This window comes from Podarcis raffonei, chromosome 13, assembly GCF_027172205.1.
Source record: "Podarcis raffonei isolate rPodRaf1 chromosome 13, rPodRaf1.pri, whole genome shotgun sequence".
Lineage (NCBI taxonomy): Eukaryota > Metazoa > Chordata > Lepidosauria > Squamata > Lacertidae > Podarcis > Podarcis raffonei.
In genome coordinates this window covers 48,341,279-48,360,508 of record NC_070614.1, presented here as the reverse complement: position 1 = coordinate 48,360,508, position 19,230 = coordinate 48,341,279, and the positions used below count along the sequence as shown (strand labels likewise).

General features: G+C 39.2%; 1 protein-coding gene across 1 annotated transcript; it reads right to left on the bottom strand.

Annotated features, from left to right (window-relative positions):
- Positions 1 to 16,559: 16,559 nt before the first annotated feature.
- LOC128400809 (vomeronasal type-2 receptor 26-like) lies at positions 16,560 to 18,805 on the bottom strand. The gene is made up of 3 exons (XM_053363369.1): positions 18,565 to 18,805; positions 17,907 to 18,033; positions 16,560 to 17,532 (listed from the first exon to the last, which is right to left on the bottom strand). Exons 1-3 carry the CDS (start codon positions 18,793 to 18,795, stop codon positions 16,631 to 16,633), a joined length of 1,260 nt encoding a protein of 419 aa, XP_053219344.1. The 5' UTR covers positions 18,796 to 18,805; the 3' UTR covers positions 16,560 to 16,630.
- Between the last annotated feature and the right edge of the window lie 425 nt (positions 18,806 to 19,230).

Below are 19,230 nucleotides of genomic sequence, written 5' to 3'. Positions count from 1 at the left end.
GACAAAGCAGCTCCTTCACACCCAGAACCCAGCTTTGTCTAATTCACTCCAAATTGGTATCAAAGTTTTGTGCTCTTTTTGTGCAACCTTTTGTTACCAACCACACACTTTTTGCCACTGCCCTGAACTGAGTAATTGGTACACTGTGAACCAAAACCCAAATGGGATCGTCCTCAGGAGGCGGTCCTTCTTGCGACTGGGCTCCTGGACACACGCCTGGATAAGTAGGTTTTGTTTCTCGGTCTAAGTTTCATTTCTCTAAATAGGCATCACGGGTCATAGCCAATCAGGAGGGGGTTGGGGTGGTTTAAGAATTATATAAGCATCAGCGCAAGAGTGCCCAGGCACATGATTGGCATTGCTGAACCCGCCCTTCCGCCCTTACTGTTGGTTCTCGGCCTTGCTCTGGACTTCGTGTGAGTGACCTGTCTTGGGACAGGGGCCGGGTAGGAATTTTTATCCATTTGGAAAATTAGCACTGGCCACTTGGTTTTTTGCCTACCCCTTTAGCAATTGCCACAACTTTCCAGGTTTGGTGGTTAGGCATTGGCTTAATTTTATGTTTGGAGGGGAGGTGTGACCATCACCTGCCCCTCAATGATCAATAGATATTCTGTTAAAGGAATCTGGGGGTCCGGTCCTGGATCTCGTCCGAATTCCGCTTGATGGGCTAGGGCCATGCCGGAATCACAGGAACCTCACGGTAAGCTTCTGTTGGGCAAAACCCCAAGGTTGCTGAAGTTTACCTACATAGATTCTGTCAACTGGGGCAGTAGTCAGTTATAGTCTTCAGCCAATGCCTATGCCAATACCACTCATATTTAATTTGCAATCAATAAACTTGTGGCCTTAATGTTACCCATCAACCTTAATTCTGTGTCTGTGTGTAGTTATTTCATGGGGGGCTGGCTGGGGGCCTCAAGACACAAATCAGTGTCAAACTTTGGCAATAGTTTCAAACCCTTTTGTACAGCAAACCTCACTCCCAAAATATTAAGCAGGTCCCTTAGAATGGAAGGAGGGGTACGAGTGATTCCCCCAGCTAAAACATGCTGTTTTAGCAATTGTTGTTCATAACTATGGCGGACAAAGTTAAATTAAGAAAGGATGGGAAAAGATAAATATCGTACTTTTCAAAAGAATAATCTCATATTTATTTATACCCTTTATATCTTGATTATTTTACTCTTTATTCTTGATTTATTTATATCAAGAATAGAACAATTTTGTACCAAAAGTTACCAAAGTATTGTTAGGATTTTTATCCATCCGTGCTGCTGCAGCAGTAGCACTATGTTTGTGTTTATCATGTGAGTGTCTGAGAGAGCGTGAGACAGGAAGTCTTAGTACTGTTGGATGTTAGTTGGAAGTTAGCTTCACTTCTGTGTGTGATGCTGTTCTGTACTGGTGCTCAAAGAACACAGACATGCTGATGGATTTTCTGTATATAGACTGTAAAAAAAAGTAGTTTAGAGCTACTGATTGACTCTTTCTTCTGCTATGATATGCAAGCAGACGAGTGTGCTCCTCTCAGGAGGGAGGGGTCGCTTATTACCGATCTCTCTGGACTCAGGGAGATTTATAGCAAGAGAGTGACCACCAGAGAGATGCCCCAGTGTCTTGGGAAGTTGGTGGCTTTCCCAGGCGTGTTTCCAACAAGAATGAATATCAATAAAACTTTGCATATTTTGATTTGTATATATGGCACCTTATGAGAGGCCAACATCTGACATCCTGAAGCCCTCATGCCTTCCCAAACAATTTTACTATTTATACTCCACCCTTCTGACTGGGTTGCCCCAGCCACTCTCAGCGGCTTCCAACAAATAATAAAAGCATAATAAAACATGAAAACCTTCCCTATAAATGGATGCCTCCAGAAGGCCCAGGATACCCAACCCTCCAATGTTTCCCTAATGAAAATAGGGACTTCCAAAGGAAGGAAGTCAGCTACAAGTGAGCACATAGAATGGAAGGTGGCATGATCCCCAAGGATGTGTTATATGGAAAGCTGGCCTCAGGCACAGGGCATGTTGGCAGACCAACCCTGTGTTACAAAGATGCCAGTAAAAGTGACATGAAAGCTGGCAACATTAATCCTGCCATGTAAGAATCGCTTGAAAACAACTTCAGTGCCTATAGACAGTTTGTGTAATCACAGCCCTGGGAGGATCACAGAAAGAAACGCCGTGATGTACCCATACTAGTGAAACCAGATGCCTTCATGTGCTCCCAGCTGAAATAAAACATGTCTCTCCCAGGAGGTGTCCCAGGAAGTGACATCTTCTCAGTCTCCTGATGTAGAAAACAGCTCTTTTCAGAGTATCAGGTTAATTGCCTGTTCACTCTTATATACACAGTGAATTCGATCGCTAAGATTTATGCCTGGCTATCATCAATCAGAAGAGAAGACTCCCTGGAAAAGACCCTGATGTTGGGAAAGATTGAGAGCACAAGGAGAAGGGAATGACAGAGGACAAGATGGTTGGATAGTGTTCTCGAAGCTACCAGCATGAGTTTGACTAAACTGCGGCAGGCAGTGGAAGACAGAAGTGCCTGGCGTGCTCTGGTCCATGGGGTCATGAAGAGTCGAACACGACTAAACGACTAAACAACAACATCATCAATCACCACATAATCATCTCTATAGGCAATTCACTGACAGAAGACAGTAGTTGGCCATGTTCCCTGCTCACCAGAAGTGAGACTATTTCAGTCTTTTCATGTCCTGTATATCTTCATTCATTCTTGCAGATTCCGTAAGAGAAAATATGGTCCGTGATATTGAAAAATTGCCGCTTTCCATTCATTCTAACACTTCAAAGGTGTTCACAAAAGTGAGTAATGAAGGAGAGACTGTAATGTGGTCATTAAATCTTCCACCATGTTTGTTCAAATAAACATAATGACTCTTAGAAATGTTTACAGGACTCTTGTCAAATACATATATTAGGTTGGAATACAAATTCCAGCTATTTCAGACCCTGTGCATTATATTTCTTAGCCAAAGAACAAGGTGAGGTTAGGAAAACATATTCCAAGTTCTAAGCCTAAGACTCTATCAGGCATTTCCACCTGCCTTGCTCTACCATCTAGTCTCTGCTTCTCATTGTGTATTGCATTATTTTATGTACTGTGGCTTGAAGTTGTTTTATTGATTATAGTTTAGATATTATTTATTGTAACTGTTGAGTGGATTTCTGTTTAACTTTTATATGTTGATATTATTATTTTATACTATTCTAATGATTGTTGAATGTTACTTTTTGATGTAGATTGCCTATTTTAAAGTTATGTTTTATTATCACATTTTTGTATTGTATTAGATTGTTATAAGATGTACATTTTTTGTTTCTTCAGCTTGTAAACCGCCTTGAGTATTGTAAGATACAAAGACGGTATACAAATTAAAAATGATGATGATGATAAGCCTAAAGTTAGCAAAATGCCCGTTGTAATTGCACCAACTAAGGCATAAAATCCACACAAAGAATAGGCACTGTGGGGAATATATTACTGATCAGCTCTGAAGATTTGCCAATATTAACTATTTATTTCTCCTATTACATCCATTTTTGCACACGTTCCCAAATATAAATTCGTCTGTACATTATTTGATTAAAAGCAGTTTATGTACCAATCTGAATTTAATTGGTGGGAGATCTGCATGAAAAAAATTCAAGAAAGCCACAATTTTGAAAAATTAAACTGTGTTTTGTGTAATGTTTCAGGAAGCACAATTTATATTTTTTTCTATAAATGCAAATTGAATTGAATTTCCTGAGCATCATTAGTTACTTTCAGATGAATTTAGGGCATCAAATGAAACTAAGCAGGGACGCTCCACACTAAGTATAAGTATGTATAATGTTACAGAAGGCTCTTGCATACAAAAATACAACAGGATACACAGCAAAATCCTTCAATTCTTTCTCCTTATGAGTTGCTCCTTGCTATTCATCTGAGGCCTCAGCATTATGATGTAGCATTTAGGGGCAAAGATGCAGCCCAATAAGCCAGCACTGGAGGACAGGATGGAGAAGATCTCCACCACTACCATATACTTCCCTTTGGTGCTCAGATAGGTTGGAACAAAGGACAACCAAACACTGCAAAACAGCAACATGCTGAATGTAATAAATTTGGCTTCATTAAACGTATCTGGTAATTTGCGGGCTAAGAATGCCACAATGAAGCTGGCTGTAGCCAAGAGGCCCAAGTAGCCCAGGACACAGTAAAACATTGCAACGGAGCCTTCATTACATTGCACAATGATTTCCTGTGCCACAGAGTTCATGTCTAAATCAGGGAATGAGGGAGTAGTGGTCAGCCATACAGTACAAACACTTGCTTGGATAACAGTGCAAGAAAGGACAATGGAGTTGCTCAGTTTTTTCCCCACCCACTTCCTCATGCTGGACCCTGGTTTGGTAGCCATGAAAGCTACAATCACTGTGATGGTTTTCGCAAGCACACAAGAAACAGCCATTGAGAAGACAATGCCAAATGTTGGTTGTCGGAGGAGGCAGGTCACCGTGTTAGGTCTTCCAAGAAACAGCAACGTAGAGAGGAAGCAGAGCAGGAGGGAGGTGAGCAGCATGTACGTGAGGTCCCGGTTGTTGGCTTTGACTATGGGCGTATCTCTGTGCTTAATAAAAGTTCCCAACACCCAGACTGAGATCAGGGAAAAGGAAACAGCAATCACGGCTGCACTAATCCCTAAAAGCTCTTGGTATGATAGAAAGGTTATTGTCTTAGGGATGCAATCATTTCTGTCTTTGCTTGCATGCTCTTGCTCTGGGCATCTGAAACAGTCATCAGTATCTGAAACAAACATGGAAAGACATAGAATTTGATTTGATTTGATTAGTTTAACTTGGGTCATTAGATCATGCTTGATGCAATGGAGCTCACTGTCTAATTCAGATATATGTATTAGACTACCACTTTATTGAAAGTCCTCTTGAGCAATCCTGGAAGGAAGAAACTTATCTACACACTATTCTTATTTACCACTTGTAAATTGCCAATCATTTGACCTTTTATAATGGGGAAACTGAGGTAACAAATCACTTACCAATCTGGTTTGAAACCTTCCCTTCTGGACATGGAAGACAATCATAGCAGCAAAATTGTTTTCCTTCCTTCCTTTTCTTCTGATAACCAGGCTGGCAGTGTTCATTACACACGGAAAGGGGAGGCACCTGCTCTTAAACAGGAAAGGATTGCACGGGAATTTTTTTACTTTATTTTTACATTGTTCAAGTGCTAATCATCAAATTAAACAACAACAAAATTTGTTTAACAACAGCAGCCAAATTTTTCTCCTTCCTTCCTTTTCTTCTGATATCCTAGGTGGCAGTGCTCATTACGCACAGAAAGGCAAGCAACTACCTTTACAGAGGAAATAAATTGTGGTGTGTGTTTTTATTTTTATTTTGCATCATGCAAGTGCCAATCATCTTTCTTTCTTTTTTTAAAGGGCAATCAATCAGCTCCAAAACTTTTGCCTGGAATGATGCTTTCTACCCAACCACACCATTGCTTCTTCTATTGCACTGTTGTCCACATCAACTAGCAGTCTAGTTCATTTGCATTCAAAGCAGGGGTAGACATGCAGCACAACTATGCAATGAAAGGGAATGCTTGGAATCCAATCGACACATCCAGCTGTGAAGCCACTTCCCTCACTCTCCATCCCCAAGAATGTGTAGATTCCATACCTTGTTAAAGCTTGTGTGCCAATCAATTAGATCTTCATTGATCATGAATCCGTTTTCTTCAGGAGCTCTAGGATCTTCCACCCTTCCAACTTTCACACGAAGGAAGGAATTGTTTGGAAACATGATCATGTTCATTATGTCAAATCCACCACTCCTTTCCCCCTTTTCATTAAAGAACACTGTCTCTCCGGCTGAGTTGTTAAAAGAAATATCTTGAAGATATGAGTGCATCTAGTTGAAAGAGAACATACAAGTAGACCAGAAACTAATGAGGTTTGTTTTGCATGAGATATATGTTACTGGATACCCAAAGGACTGGATGAACTTTTATATTCCTCCACCAGAAAGAAAAAGAATGATGTATTCACAAAAATACACCTTTCTTTCTGCTCACTGAAAAATTTAACCAACCCTAAGTTATGTTGAATATAAAGAAGTAATAAAGCTAGAACAACCATTCCTACCTGATAATGGACAGAACAATTAGGAAAAAAGACACTAAAGAAGGCAGACTCCCAAAAACCTTCTGTGAAATGGTATACAATCTGAATTTGATAGTTATCTGGAGAAATAAACATTTGTCAGATAGGGGACAACCTTTTTTTTCAAATGTGAATGAAAGCAGCGCAAGGTCAGATGCTATTTGGTTGTCCAAAGAATTAGAATTAAAAGTGAGGAAAATACAAATAAGGCCAAGAACAATATCAGACCAGAATCCATTAATCCTAGAAATGCAATATGAAAAACAATACACTTTTAAATGGATATTAAATGAAGATTTATTAGATGATCAGAACTTCATTGAAAAAGCAGAAAAAATATTAGGGGATTATTTTGAGCTAAATCTGAATAAGGGACAAATGCATAGATAGTATGGGGTGCCAGTAAGGCAGTTATGAGGGGTTTAGTTATCCAGCAAAATACATACAGGAGAAAACTGATAGAACAGAAGAAGAGAGAAATTTTGGAAAGCCTAATGAAAAAAAGAAAGAGAACTAATGTGTAAACCAAATAAAGAATCCAAGAAGCAAGCAATTAAAATAGTACAAACACAATATTCAATTATTATTATGAAATAGAGTTGAAGATTAAAAGAATGAAACAAAAATATTTTGAGCATGCAAATAAATCAGGGAAATTGTTAGCATGGCAAATTAATAAAAAGGAGTTGATGTACAAAAATTAAAGAGGAAAATTAGTAATTTTAAATGCCCAGATATCAACTCAAGAAGTACAGTGGTACCTTGGTTTACAACCATAACCCATTCCAGTGGTCCGTTTGTAAACCAAAACAGGTTGTAACCCAAGGTGCGCTTTTGCCAATGGGGCCTCTAAAATTTTTTTGTAATCCCCAAAAAATGGGTTGTAATCCAAAAAAAGTTTGTAAACTGGGACACACAATTCTGGGTTTGACATGGTTGTAATCCAAAACGTATGTAAACCAGACTGTTTGCAATCAATCAGGCAAAAATAGGGAAATTGCCAGACCAGATTGACTATCAGCAAAATATTACACAAAATTAAATAAGCAGCTTTTAGCACCATTAAATGATATAATGAATGAAATTTTAAGATCAGGAAAAATACCAGAGACATGGGAAGATGCATATATAACATTAATTCGAAAACAAGAGGCAGATTTGACCCAAATAAAACATTACAGACCAATTTTGTTATTAAACGATTATAAACTGTTTGCTAACATAATGGCTGATAGGATAAAAACAATATTAAAAGAATAGATACATCATGACCAGGCAGGATTCCTTCCAGGGAGACAAATGAAAGATAATATATTATAGACGTCAGAGAATACCTGGAAGTAAGAAATGAAAAACAAGCAGCATTAATGTTTATAGATGCTGAAAAAGCCTTTGACAATGTCGCTTGGGAATTGATGAATAAAATCCTTGAAGAAATGGATTTTGGAGAAAAATTTAGGAAAGGAATTTCTGCAATATATTCAGATTGAAAAGCTAAATTAATTGTGAATCAGGTGGTAACAGATGAATGTAAGATACCGAAGGAAACAATACAGGGATGTATGTTATCACCTTTACTATTTATTCTGGTCCTAGAAGTCCTGGCAAGGAACATTAGGGCTGACAAAAACATTGGAGGAATCCTGGTAGGGAAAAAGGCTAAAAAATTGAAAGCATATGCTGATGACCTTGTAATTACAGTTGAAGACAATAAGATTTTAGAAAAAATAAAGGCATTTGAGCAAGTTGCAGGCTTCAAACTAAATAAAAATAACTCAGCTGTTAGCTAAAAATTTATCAGAATTAGATAAAAAAGAATTATTCCAGACTATAGAAATAGAGATTTATAAGAAAGTCAAATATTTAGGAATTTGGCTTACAACTAAGAATATCAACATTTATAAAGACAATTATGTAAAGTGTTGGAATGATATAAAAATAAATGTAAAAAATATGGGGCAGAATGAATTTATAATTATTAGGAAGAATTGCAGCTATTAAGATGAACACATTGCCAAAAATGTTGTTTTTGTTCCAGTCAATACCAGTAATAAGTAACACAGCATGCTTTAAAAAATGGCAAAGGATATCTCAAAATTTATATGGAAAGGGAAGAAACCAAGGATAAAACATAAAATACTTACAGATATTAAAGACAGAGGAGGTTTCTCCCTTCCAGACTTCAAATTATATTATGAAGCTGCTTATGTTACTTGAATCTGGGATTGGATTAAATTAAAAAACACAGATTTGTTAGATCTGTAAGGACACAATAACAGATTTGGATGGTATGTGTATCTGTGGTATAATAAAGGGAAAGTACATAAAGCATTCCATAATCATATAATTAGAAGATCACTTTTAAAAGCATGGGGAAAACATAAGGACTTTTTAGAACAAAAGAGAAGAAGAAACTTTTTATGTATGCTACAACAGTGGCTAGGATATTGCTAGCCCAAAGATGGAAAAGTGACGAGATACCAACTAAAGAACGATGGCAAGAAAAATTGATGGAATACGCTGAAATGGTGAAGCTAACTGAAAGACAAAGACAAAAGAGACTTTAAAAAAGACTGGGAATCATTTATGAGGTACCTACAGAAACAATACAAAGAAGGTTTGAGTAAACATTTACAGTTAATAAACAAATATAGAAATTATAAAAATCATGTTAAAACGATAAGAGAATAATATTTGATATAAAGAACTCAATATGAAGATATAATACAGCAAACAGGGGAATTAATATGTAAAAAACCAGAAGAGGAAGTTAAGGGAGGTCAAGGGGAGGGGATCTGGGGAATTATATTATTTTGTTATCTGATATGTTGTTATTATTATGATAAAAAATGTAAAACTCTATAAAAACTATTTTAAAAAGTAAAAGAAGAAAAAGGATGATGTATTCACAAAAATACACCCTTCTTTCAGTTCACTGAAAAATTCAACCAACCCTAAATTCTGTTGGGTGTACAGAAGTAATAAACCTAGAACAACCACTCCTACCTAATATTGTTTAGATAGTATACAAAAATACAAAAAATATAAGATATTTTAATATGGCAGGTGAAAATTTATGAGACAGTAACAGGTAAAATTCTTTTCAGTCTCAGTAACGGGAGGAATGCAGAATCCCAAAGCCATCATGAAATAAGATGCTTAACAGCGGTTACTAATAGATGCTTAATAGTGGTTACCGAAGGATGGATTGAGCCAAACTAATGGGAAGAATACAATCCACACACAGTACCTGCCAAGGCTGCACTTCTGGAAGTTCGAACCTTTTTCTGCTCACCATTGCTCTGTAGTTGGATCGATATGAGTACATGATATGAAGAGCATGGGCCACAACGTAGACAGCATTATAGATATTGTAGCTGTGGGCAGTCATAGGCATTTCGAAGTAAGGCCCAGGAAGGCTCTCCAGAGTCTCTTCCCCAGTGCAGGGTCTACTGTATAATAATGAGAAATTGCCATTTGGAAGGTTACATTCAAATGCTTTCTCCCAGAAGTACGTGAGAAATCCATCTCTCAAACAACTATTTGGTTTTCTACTCTGAAGAAAATCATTGAACCCCAGAGGATCATTTGAGTGAATTGTGAAGCAAATGGCACCATTGAAATATTGAAGGTCCCAACCCCTTTGAAAGTCTAATAATATGAAATCAATCTCAGATGTCATAATCCACACTTTTCTAATTGATCTAAGTCCAAAACCTTCAGGATCTTGCATGAATATAACAGTTGTCAGCCATGCGATAACCACAGTTTCTCCGTACATTAGAAATGTACTGACTGTATTATCAATGAATGGTGCAGACAATCTCCAGTAAGTCTTATAAAGTTCAGGAATACTATCTGAATGAAATTCTTCTGGGATTCTCTCTATGAAAGCCGAACAAATTTCATTCTGTCTAAGCAAGATTTCCATGTCATGCAAGAAAGATTCTCCACTGACTCCATCGTCTGCAAAGAGCCCAACCCACGTCCATCCAAAATGTTTAAGCAGTCTGATAATCCCTGTGTACTGAAGAGCTGAGTTGGGAACCATGCAGTAAAAGGAGCAGGTAAGACTTGTGAGACCTTTCTCTGGAGGAAATGAGCCATAAATGAGCTGGAAGAAATTAAGAAATATTGTAGAACTAGTTTTGGATTATTTTTTGTGTATATACAACACATACTCTATGAAGAAATCAATTGATCTTATGAGAGTTGAATCCAAGTTATGGTAATATTAAATTTAACATGCAATAGCCTGAAGTACACAAGGATACAAGAGAATATTACAATACAAATGGAAAAACAAATTTAATAGCTGTCAACACAACAAGAAATAGCAGTATGAAGATCGGACATGGCTGAAGGGAAGTAATGGGTAAAGGAGGAGGGAGGTATAAGGCAGTAATTAGAAAATTGTAGCGGACAAATATGCAATTTAGGAGGTTAAGAACAAGGAATTAAAAGAAGAAGATTAAAGTTAAATAGTAAAATGAGAAAATCTGAGAAGAATTTAGTGCAAATGAAAACATGAGAGTTATGTTATTCCTTCTATCTTGGTTTATTTTGGTTGTAAGGTCTTCTGTTGTAAAGGTTTATTTTGGTTGTAAAGTTCTGTGTTGTAAAGATTGTACATAAAATCAATAAAACATTGTGTATATAGGTCTTTTGATACAACAAGAACTCATTGAAGCAATCAATTGATCTTATGAGAGCTGAATCCAAGTTATGCTAATATTATACACTTTCTATGAGTTCTCATCCATCAACCTTTTTTATATTATTATAAAGGAGCAATCCTGTATTGGAATTACAATCACTTAATGGGATTAGGTTTTCTTGGCACGAACACCTGCCTATAACTCTGATTCACTTCAGCAATTTGAATTGTGATTTCCACATGAAGTGCACATCTGCTGGATTAAAATCCATGCCTAGTATCTGTCATATCCCTTCCATGTTTTGAAACACAGAATGGCAAGAGTAAAATTTGTGGGGGAGGGGGAATCCCAAAGCCACATTGGTGGATCTTACCTGTGGAATCTTGTAGTGGCCTATGATCTCAGACATTTGGAAAGAAGTATCAGAGTCAAATCCCCCAATGATGCTTAGGAGATTTTTTTGGGTGTCACATTTGTAGTTGGGGACAAACTTAGAGGATTTGAAAAGGAGTTCAAGAGTGCTCTGGTAAGTCATCTTTGCATTGTTGTAGCTGTCATAGATATGGAACCCAAGTGTGACGTTAGGCAAGATCCTGGGATTCTCATTTATCTCTTTCACAGCAAATGCCAAGGCCAGGATGTGCTGATAGAACTTTGTCACGAAACTGAAAGGAGAGTCCATTTATAATTTCAGAGGAGAACTCTACAATGCATTAAATGTGCATGCAACAATAGTGGTCATTTCTTCCCCCGTCTCATTTAGATTGTAATAAAATTATTTTATTTTATTGTCAGATTTCTCAGGTAATTTAAACCTCCCTCTTCAGCTCAAATATAATTCAGGAAATCTGAGGGCATACTGGTAGTTTTGAAACATCACTTGTTTGTCCTTTGAGCTTTCCCAGAAAGCAGAAAACTTTCATTTTCTGCGTCATGCCAAAATGTGTATAATATTGAGTTTTTTGTACAAAAGGTATCAGAAATTCTGCCACAGATGCTGATTAATTCTCATGTGGACTAATTTAAAAAATCAAATTGATGCACAAATGTGGGAAACTAATATTAAGACTCAAAAGGGGAGAAACTTGGAAAATATGAATTAGACAGATTTGCCAATGCCTATTATGAACCCAACATGGTCTGTCTTGAGTTTACAAACATGTAAAATTCAGCACATTTTCATAACTGTTCTTATTTCTTAGACACAGACCCACCCAAATCCAAACTTTTATTAATATTTTAAAATCCCTACTCCCTGAATTGTGGATCCGCTTGGTTGGATTGATTACTCCTGTGCTTTCTGGTGATTCATTGCATTGTTCTTTGTGAACCACACAAGCCAAGAAGATATAGGCAGGGAAAGGATGCTTACTATGCCGTGTCAAAGTGCTCTGGTGATGGCTGGTTTTTGAAGAAGAATGTATAGGGAGAGTAGATGATATGCGAAGCAATCGCACCAATGTGAAGGTCACCTGGCTCATACCATTCCTGTGGAACAGGGAGGTAATGAGTCATTGGGCATTCCATAGTGTCTGCTTTGCCCACTATGGGAGGCAACAAAAGCAGCATCAGAAAGAACCACAGTATCTTAGGCTTCATTTTAGATCAGGGTATTGTGCATAGTGCTGGGTCCTGGCAATGGAGCAACTAATGAAGCTATTGAACAAGCAAAATTTTGAGAACTGAAGAACTGCAAATGTGTGCCTTGATTAGTAGCTGAAATTTCCAACACTCCGATATCAAGTGTGGCTGAGCAGATGAAGAATATCAGAAACTGACGGAAAGCAAACAGACAGAAAGTTGCCTGCCTTTGGCCCTCTACTCTCAAGCTCTCAATTTGGCTAAAGTGTATTTATAACCACTTTTAGAATGGCTTCTTGATTTCTTTCTCCTGTCTTCTAGAAAGCGTTTGGAGTTTTCAACAGTTGAAGAGATTATAGTCTTCTGGATAATTACAGGAGGAATAATTACTTCTTAAGAGCCAATTCTCTTGACTGGCACTATTGAAAGCAAACATGTTGTTTCCCTTCTTGATATCTGACCATGTCAAGTCTTTGTTGTTGTTTTTAGGAGCACAAACAGTGGCAAATTTCTTAGAGTAGGGATATGAAGAATGTGGTTGTGCTCATGATCTTTTTGTGGGCTTGTCAGGGCCATCTGGTTGGACACTCCTAGAACAGAATGCTAGATGGGATAGTCCTTTGCCTTGATTCTGACCTTGTCCTTATGTCCTTTCTCACTGATGTTTCCAGGGTCCTTTTTCAAGGACAATTACAAAAGTGGGAAGAAGCTGTGTGATCATCCTTGCCCATATTGTTCTGGCCTTAGAGATCCCTTGCACTGTCAATTTTTTCCATGACTCCATCCTCTCGAAGTCCAGGTTCTCTGCTGCTAAACTAGTATTCTACTCATTAAGTCATAGATTGCAACTCAGAAACAAAGCACTGGGCAGAAGGGGTGGGGGAGAGATCACAGTGACGGGAGATATAAACCTGATGCTCCTCAGTTTATTAGATATTGCAGCTCAGTAAGGGGAAAATGTCATTTCTCATCAACTGAGGTGTGTGTGTGTGTGTGTGTGTGTGTGTGTAGATGTTTCTACCCAGAATCAACTCTCTCTCCTCTCACTCCCTGTCTTCCCTACCTGACTCCTAACCTATCCTCCCAACCTCAGTCCCAACATACTCCAAACCAAACTAAATCCTGTTTCCCCAAATCCTCTCCTCTTCAACTCCCCCTCCTGGAAACCCCGGCCAATCATAAGCTGCTGTTTGTTTAACCATTTACTGCCAGGGGAAAGAAAAAGAAAACACTTCTTGAACCAACTTGCCCAGCAAAAACAAACTTTTCCGTCACACCTGAATGCCCCCTGTCCCCACAAAACAGTACTTCTGTCTTGTCAGGATTCCACCTCAATCTGTTAACTGCCATCCATCCTCCAACTGCCCCCAGACACTCACAGAAGACCTTCAGCGCCTTCACCGGTTCTGATTTAAAAGAGAGGTAGAGCTGGGTATCATCCGCATACTGATGAACACCAGCCCAAACCCGCTGATGATCTCTCCCAGTGGCTTCATATAGATGTTAAAAACCATGGGGAAGAAGACGGAACCTTGAGGCACCCCACAAGTGAGAACCATGAGGTCTGAACACTCATCCCCTAACACCACTTTCTAGACACGGCCCAGGAGGAAGGAGCAGAACCACTGTATAACAGTGTCCCCAGCTCCCATCTCCTCCAGATGGTCCAGAAGGATGTCATGGTCAATGGCATCAAAAGCCGCTGAGAGATCCAGCAGAACTAGGAAACATCTTTCACCTTTGTCCTGAGCCCACCAGAGATCATTGACTAGTATGACCAAGGTAGTTTCAGTCCCATGATGAGGCCTGAATCCCGACTGAAAGGAATCCAAATGGTCCTCATCCTCCAGGCATATCTGGAGTAGTTCAGCAACCACCCACTTAATCTGTTAATGGACGGCAACCCTGACTCAGCCCAGAACACACTGACCAGATGCTTGAAAGCTGTGGCTGGATGGCTGCGTGGGATCCGGTTGAAGTTAAATCCTTCATAGACAAAGGTCCTCTGGCTGGGTCAGGACGACATGGGGTTGGGGAGCCAACTCCCATCTCTTGCGGGACTCAGTTAGTGCCAGCGCCTTCTGTCAAGCGTTTGGGTAAAACTTTGATGCCTCCCTTTCTATGGTGGTGAGGCTGTAGCCACAGCAAAGGTGGCATTTTCCCATCTCCACCATATTAAGCAGTTGATCCCTTACCTTTCTCGCCCTGATCTGGCCACAGTGATCCATGTGACAGTCACCTCCAGGCTTGATTATTGTAACTCGCTCTATGCGGGGCTGCCCTTGAAGCTGACCCAGAAACTCCAGCAGCTGCAGAATGCCATGGTGAGGCTCCATATGGGGTCCTTGGATCACATTCATCCAGTGCTTTACCATCTGCACTGCCTCCTGGTGGAGTACAGGGTCAGGTTTAAGGTTCTGGTTTTGACCTTTAAAGCCCTATGCGACCTAGGACCCTCATACCTACAGGTATGCCCTGCGGAGGACCTTTAGGTCCATAAATAACAACACTTTGGAGGTCCCAAGCCTCAAGGAGGTTAGATGGGTTTCAACTAGGGCCAGGGCCTTTTTCAGCACTGGCCCCAATGTGGTGGAATGCTCTGTCACAAGAGACTAAGGCCCTGTGGGATTTGACATCTTTCCGCAGGTCCTGCAAGATAGAACTGTTCCGCCTGGCCTTCGGCTTAGTCTTACTCTGACCCCTTATGTGGGATTTGGTATATAAATTTTCCCTTGGCTTTTTTGCTGGCCCATTTAGGACCAGCATGGATAGCTGGCTCGGGTGAATATCTGATGTTTCCTCCCTTTATGGTCTTGATTTATGGGCTACTACTAAAATGAGGCTGCATTTTAAGCTGTATTTTAAGCCGTATTTTAATTAACTGTTTGTGTGTTTGTTGTTGTTTGTTTGTTTGTTTTTTCTATTACATATTATTGTAATACATATTTGGTGTTAGCTGCCCTGAGCCCAGCCCTGGCCGGGGAGGGCAGGGTATAAATAAAAATGTATTATTAATTTATTATTTATTATTAATCACCTTGCCCAAGAATAGAAGATTTGAGACTGGGCGATAGTTGGCCATATTGACTGGATCAAAAGGTGTTTTTTAAAGAAGCGGTTTAAAAACCGCCTTTTTCAGTGGGTCTGGGAAAGCTCCTTCACAGAGAGAAGCATTCACCACCCCGCAGAGCCCATCACCCAGCCCTTCCCTGCTCACTTTTATGAGCCAGGATGGGCAAGGATCAAGGAGACAGGTAGTTGGTTTCACTTGTCCAAGCCGTATGTCCACATCCTTGGAGGTAACAGATTGGAATTGACCCCATTGACTAGACAGGACTCTAGCACTCTCCTGCCCTGGCCCTGCTCCCACGGTGGAGTCTACCTCTTTCTGAATCCGAGCAACTTTATCTGCAAAAAAGTTTGCAAAATCAATGCAGGGAATCTTGGGGTCCTTAGCAGGCCCTGATGATGAAGGTTAGATTGTGAACCACCTGAAAGTGTCTCCTGCTGCTGTTTTCTGCAGATGCAATAGAGACAGTGAAGAAAGTCCTCTTCGCTGTTGCTATCACCACTTGGTAAGCTCGATGTTGAGCTCTAACCAGTATCTGGTCCAATTCAGAATGAGTTTTCCGCCACTAGAGCTCTAGTCGTCTGAACAATTGTTTCATCAGCCTCAGTTTTAGGGGCTGTATGCAGTTGCAACAAATAGCACATTAACATCCACACAAAGAATAGGTATGGTGAGGAATGTATGACTGATCTGCTCCTGAAGATTCATCAATATTAACTGTTTATTTATCCTATGGCATCCATTTTTGCACACATGTTCCCGAGTGTGTGTGTGTGTAAAATACATTATTTGATTTAATGCAGTTTGTGTACAAAACTGAAAATTAATTGGTGGCAAATCTGCATGAAAAAAATTCAAGAAAGTCACAACTTTGAAAAATTAAACTGTGTTTTGTGTAATGTTTCAGGAAGCACAAATTATATTTTTTTCTATAAATGCAAATTGAATTGAATTTCCTGCGCATCATTAGTTACTTCCAGATGAATTTAGGGCATCAAATGAAACTAAGCAGGGACGCTACACATTATATATAATAATATTACAGAAGGCTTTTGTATCCTAAGCCACTTGCACTCTACACATACAAAAATAAAACAGGATACACAGCAAAATTCTTCAATTCTTTCTCCTTGTGAGTTGCTCCCTGCTATTCATCTGAGGCCTCAGCATTATGATGTAGCATTTAGGGGCAAAGATGCAGCCCAATAAGCCAGCACTGGAGGACAGGATGGAGAAGATCTCCACCACTACCATATACTTCCCTTTGGTGCTCAGATAGGTTGGAACAAAGGACAACCAAACACTGCAAAACAGCAACATGCTGAATGTAATGAACTTGGCTTCATTAAATGTATCTGGTAATTTGCGGGCTAAGAATGCCACAATGAAGCTGGCTGTAGCCAAGAGGCCCAAGTAGCCCAGGACAGTGTAAAACATTGCAACGGAGCCTTCATTACATTGCACAATGATTTCCTCTGCTACAGAGTTCATGTCTAAATCAGGGAATGAGGGAGCCGTGGTCAGCCATACAGTACAAACACTTGCTTGGGTAACAGTGCAGGAGAGGACAATGGAGTTGCTCAGTTTTTTCCCCACCCACTTCCTCATGCTGGACCCTGGTTTGGTAGCCATGAAAGCTACAACCACTGTGATGGTTTTGGCCAACACACAAGAAACAGCCATTGAGAAGACAATGCCAAAAGTTGGTTGTCGGAGGAGGCAGGTCACTGTGTTAGGTCTTCCAGGAAATAGCAATGTAGAGAGGAAGCAGAGCAGGAGGGAGATGAGCAGCGTGTACGTGAGGTCCCGGTTGTTGGCTTTGACTATGGGCGTATCTCTGTGCTTAATAAAAGTTCCCAACACCCAGGCTGAGATCAGGGAAAAGGAAACAGCAATCACGGCTAAACTAATCCCTAAAAGCTCTTGGTATGATAGAAAGGTTATTGTCTTAGGGATGCAGTCACTTCTATCTTTGCTTGCATGCTCTTGCTCTGGGCATCTGAAACAGTCATCAATATCTGAAAGAAACATGGAAAGAGATAGAATATTATGATCAAATTCTTGCTCATTGCAAATGATATATATGTGTGTGTGTGTATATATATATATATATATATATATATATATATATATATATATGCAACTCAACATTAAGTCAATTCTATATTTGCTTCTAGTTGCTTAGTTTATCTTGGGTCATATGATCATGCTTGATGCAATGGAGCTTACTGCCTAATTTTAATATACATATTACACGGCCGCTTAATTGAAAGTCCTCTTGAGCTATCCTGGAAGGCAGAAACTTATTTACACACTATTCTTATTTACCACTTGTAAATTGCCAATCATTTGACCCTTTATAATGGGAAAACTGAGGTAACAAATCACTTACCAGTCTGGTTTGAAACCTTCCCTTCTGGACATGGAATACAATCATAGCAGCAAAATTGTTCTCCTTCCTTCGTTTTCTTCTGATAACCAGGCTGGCAGTGTTCATTACACACAGAAAGGGGAGGCACCTGCTCTTAAACAGGAAAGGATTGCACTGGGAGTTTATATTTTATTTTTAAATTGTTCAAGTGCTAATCTTAAAATTAAGCAACAACAACAACAAAATTTGTTTAACAACAGCAGCAAAATTATTCTCCTTCCTTCCTTTTCCTCTGATATCCTAGGTGGCAGTGCTCATTGCACACAGAAAGACAAGCAACTCCCTTTACAGAGGAAAGAAATTGTGATGTGTTTTTATTTTTATTTTTGCATCATGGAAGTGCCAATCATCTTTCTTTCTTTTTTTAAAGGCCAATCAATCAGCCCCATGACTTTTGCCTGGGATGATGCTTTCTACCCAGCCACACCATTGCTTCTTCTAGTGCACTGTTGATCTCATCAAATAGCAGTCTACTTCTTTTGCATTCAAAGCATGGGCAGTTTCTCAGACATGCAGCACAACTATGCAATGAAAGGGAATGCTTGGAATACAATTGATACATCCAGCTGTGAAGCCACTTCCCTCACTCTCTATCACCAATAATGTGTAGATTCCACACCTTGTTAAAGCTCCTCTGCCAAACAATTAGATCTTCATTGATCATGAATCCATTTTCTTCAGGAGCTCTAGGATCTTCCACCCTTCCAACTTTCACACGAAGGAAGGAATTGTTTGGAAACATGATCATGTTCATTATGTCAAATCCACCTCTCCTTTCCCCTTTTTCATTAAAGAACACTGTCTCTCCGGCTGAGTTGTTAAAGGAAATGTCTTGAAGATATGAGTGCATCTAGTTGAAGGAGAAGAACATGCAAGGAGACCAGAAACTAATGGAGTTTGTTTTGCAGAAGATATATGTTACTGGATACACAAATGACTTAATGAATTTCTATATTTCTCCACCAGTAAGAAAAAGGATGATGTATACACAAATATAAACTCTCCTTTCAGTTCACTGGAAAATTTAACCAACCCTAAATTATGTGGAATATAAAGAAGTAATAAAAGTAAAACAACCATTCCTACCTGATATTGTTTGGATAGTATCATCTGAGAAATGCAGAATATAAAAAATGTGATATTACATTATGGCAGGTGGAAAAATCGTGAGACAGTAGCAGGTAAGATTCTTTTCAGTCTCAATAACAGGAGAAATGAAAAATACACAAACCATCATCAAATAAGATGCTTAGCAGTCAGTACTAATAGATGCTTAATAGTGGTT

Coding starts and splice junctions, on each gene's coding strand:
- LOC128400809 (XM_053363369.1), bottom strand. CDS start 18,795: ATGCACTCATATCTTCAAGACATTTCCTTTAACAACTCAGCCGGAGAG. Junction 18,034..18,564: donor GGCAGAGGAGCTTTAACAAG/GTGTGGAATCTA, acceptor GTTTAAGAGCAG/GTGCCTCCCCTTTCTGTGTG. Junction 17,533..17,906: donor GAAGGTTTCAAACCAGACTG/GTAAGTGATTTG, acceptor TGTTTCTTTCAG/ATATTGATGACTGTTTCAGA.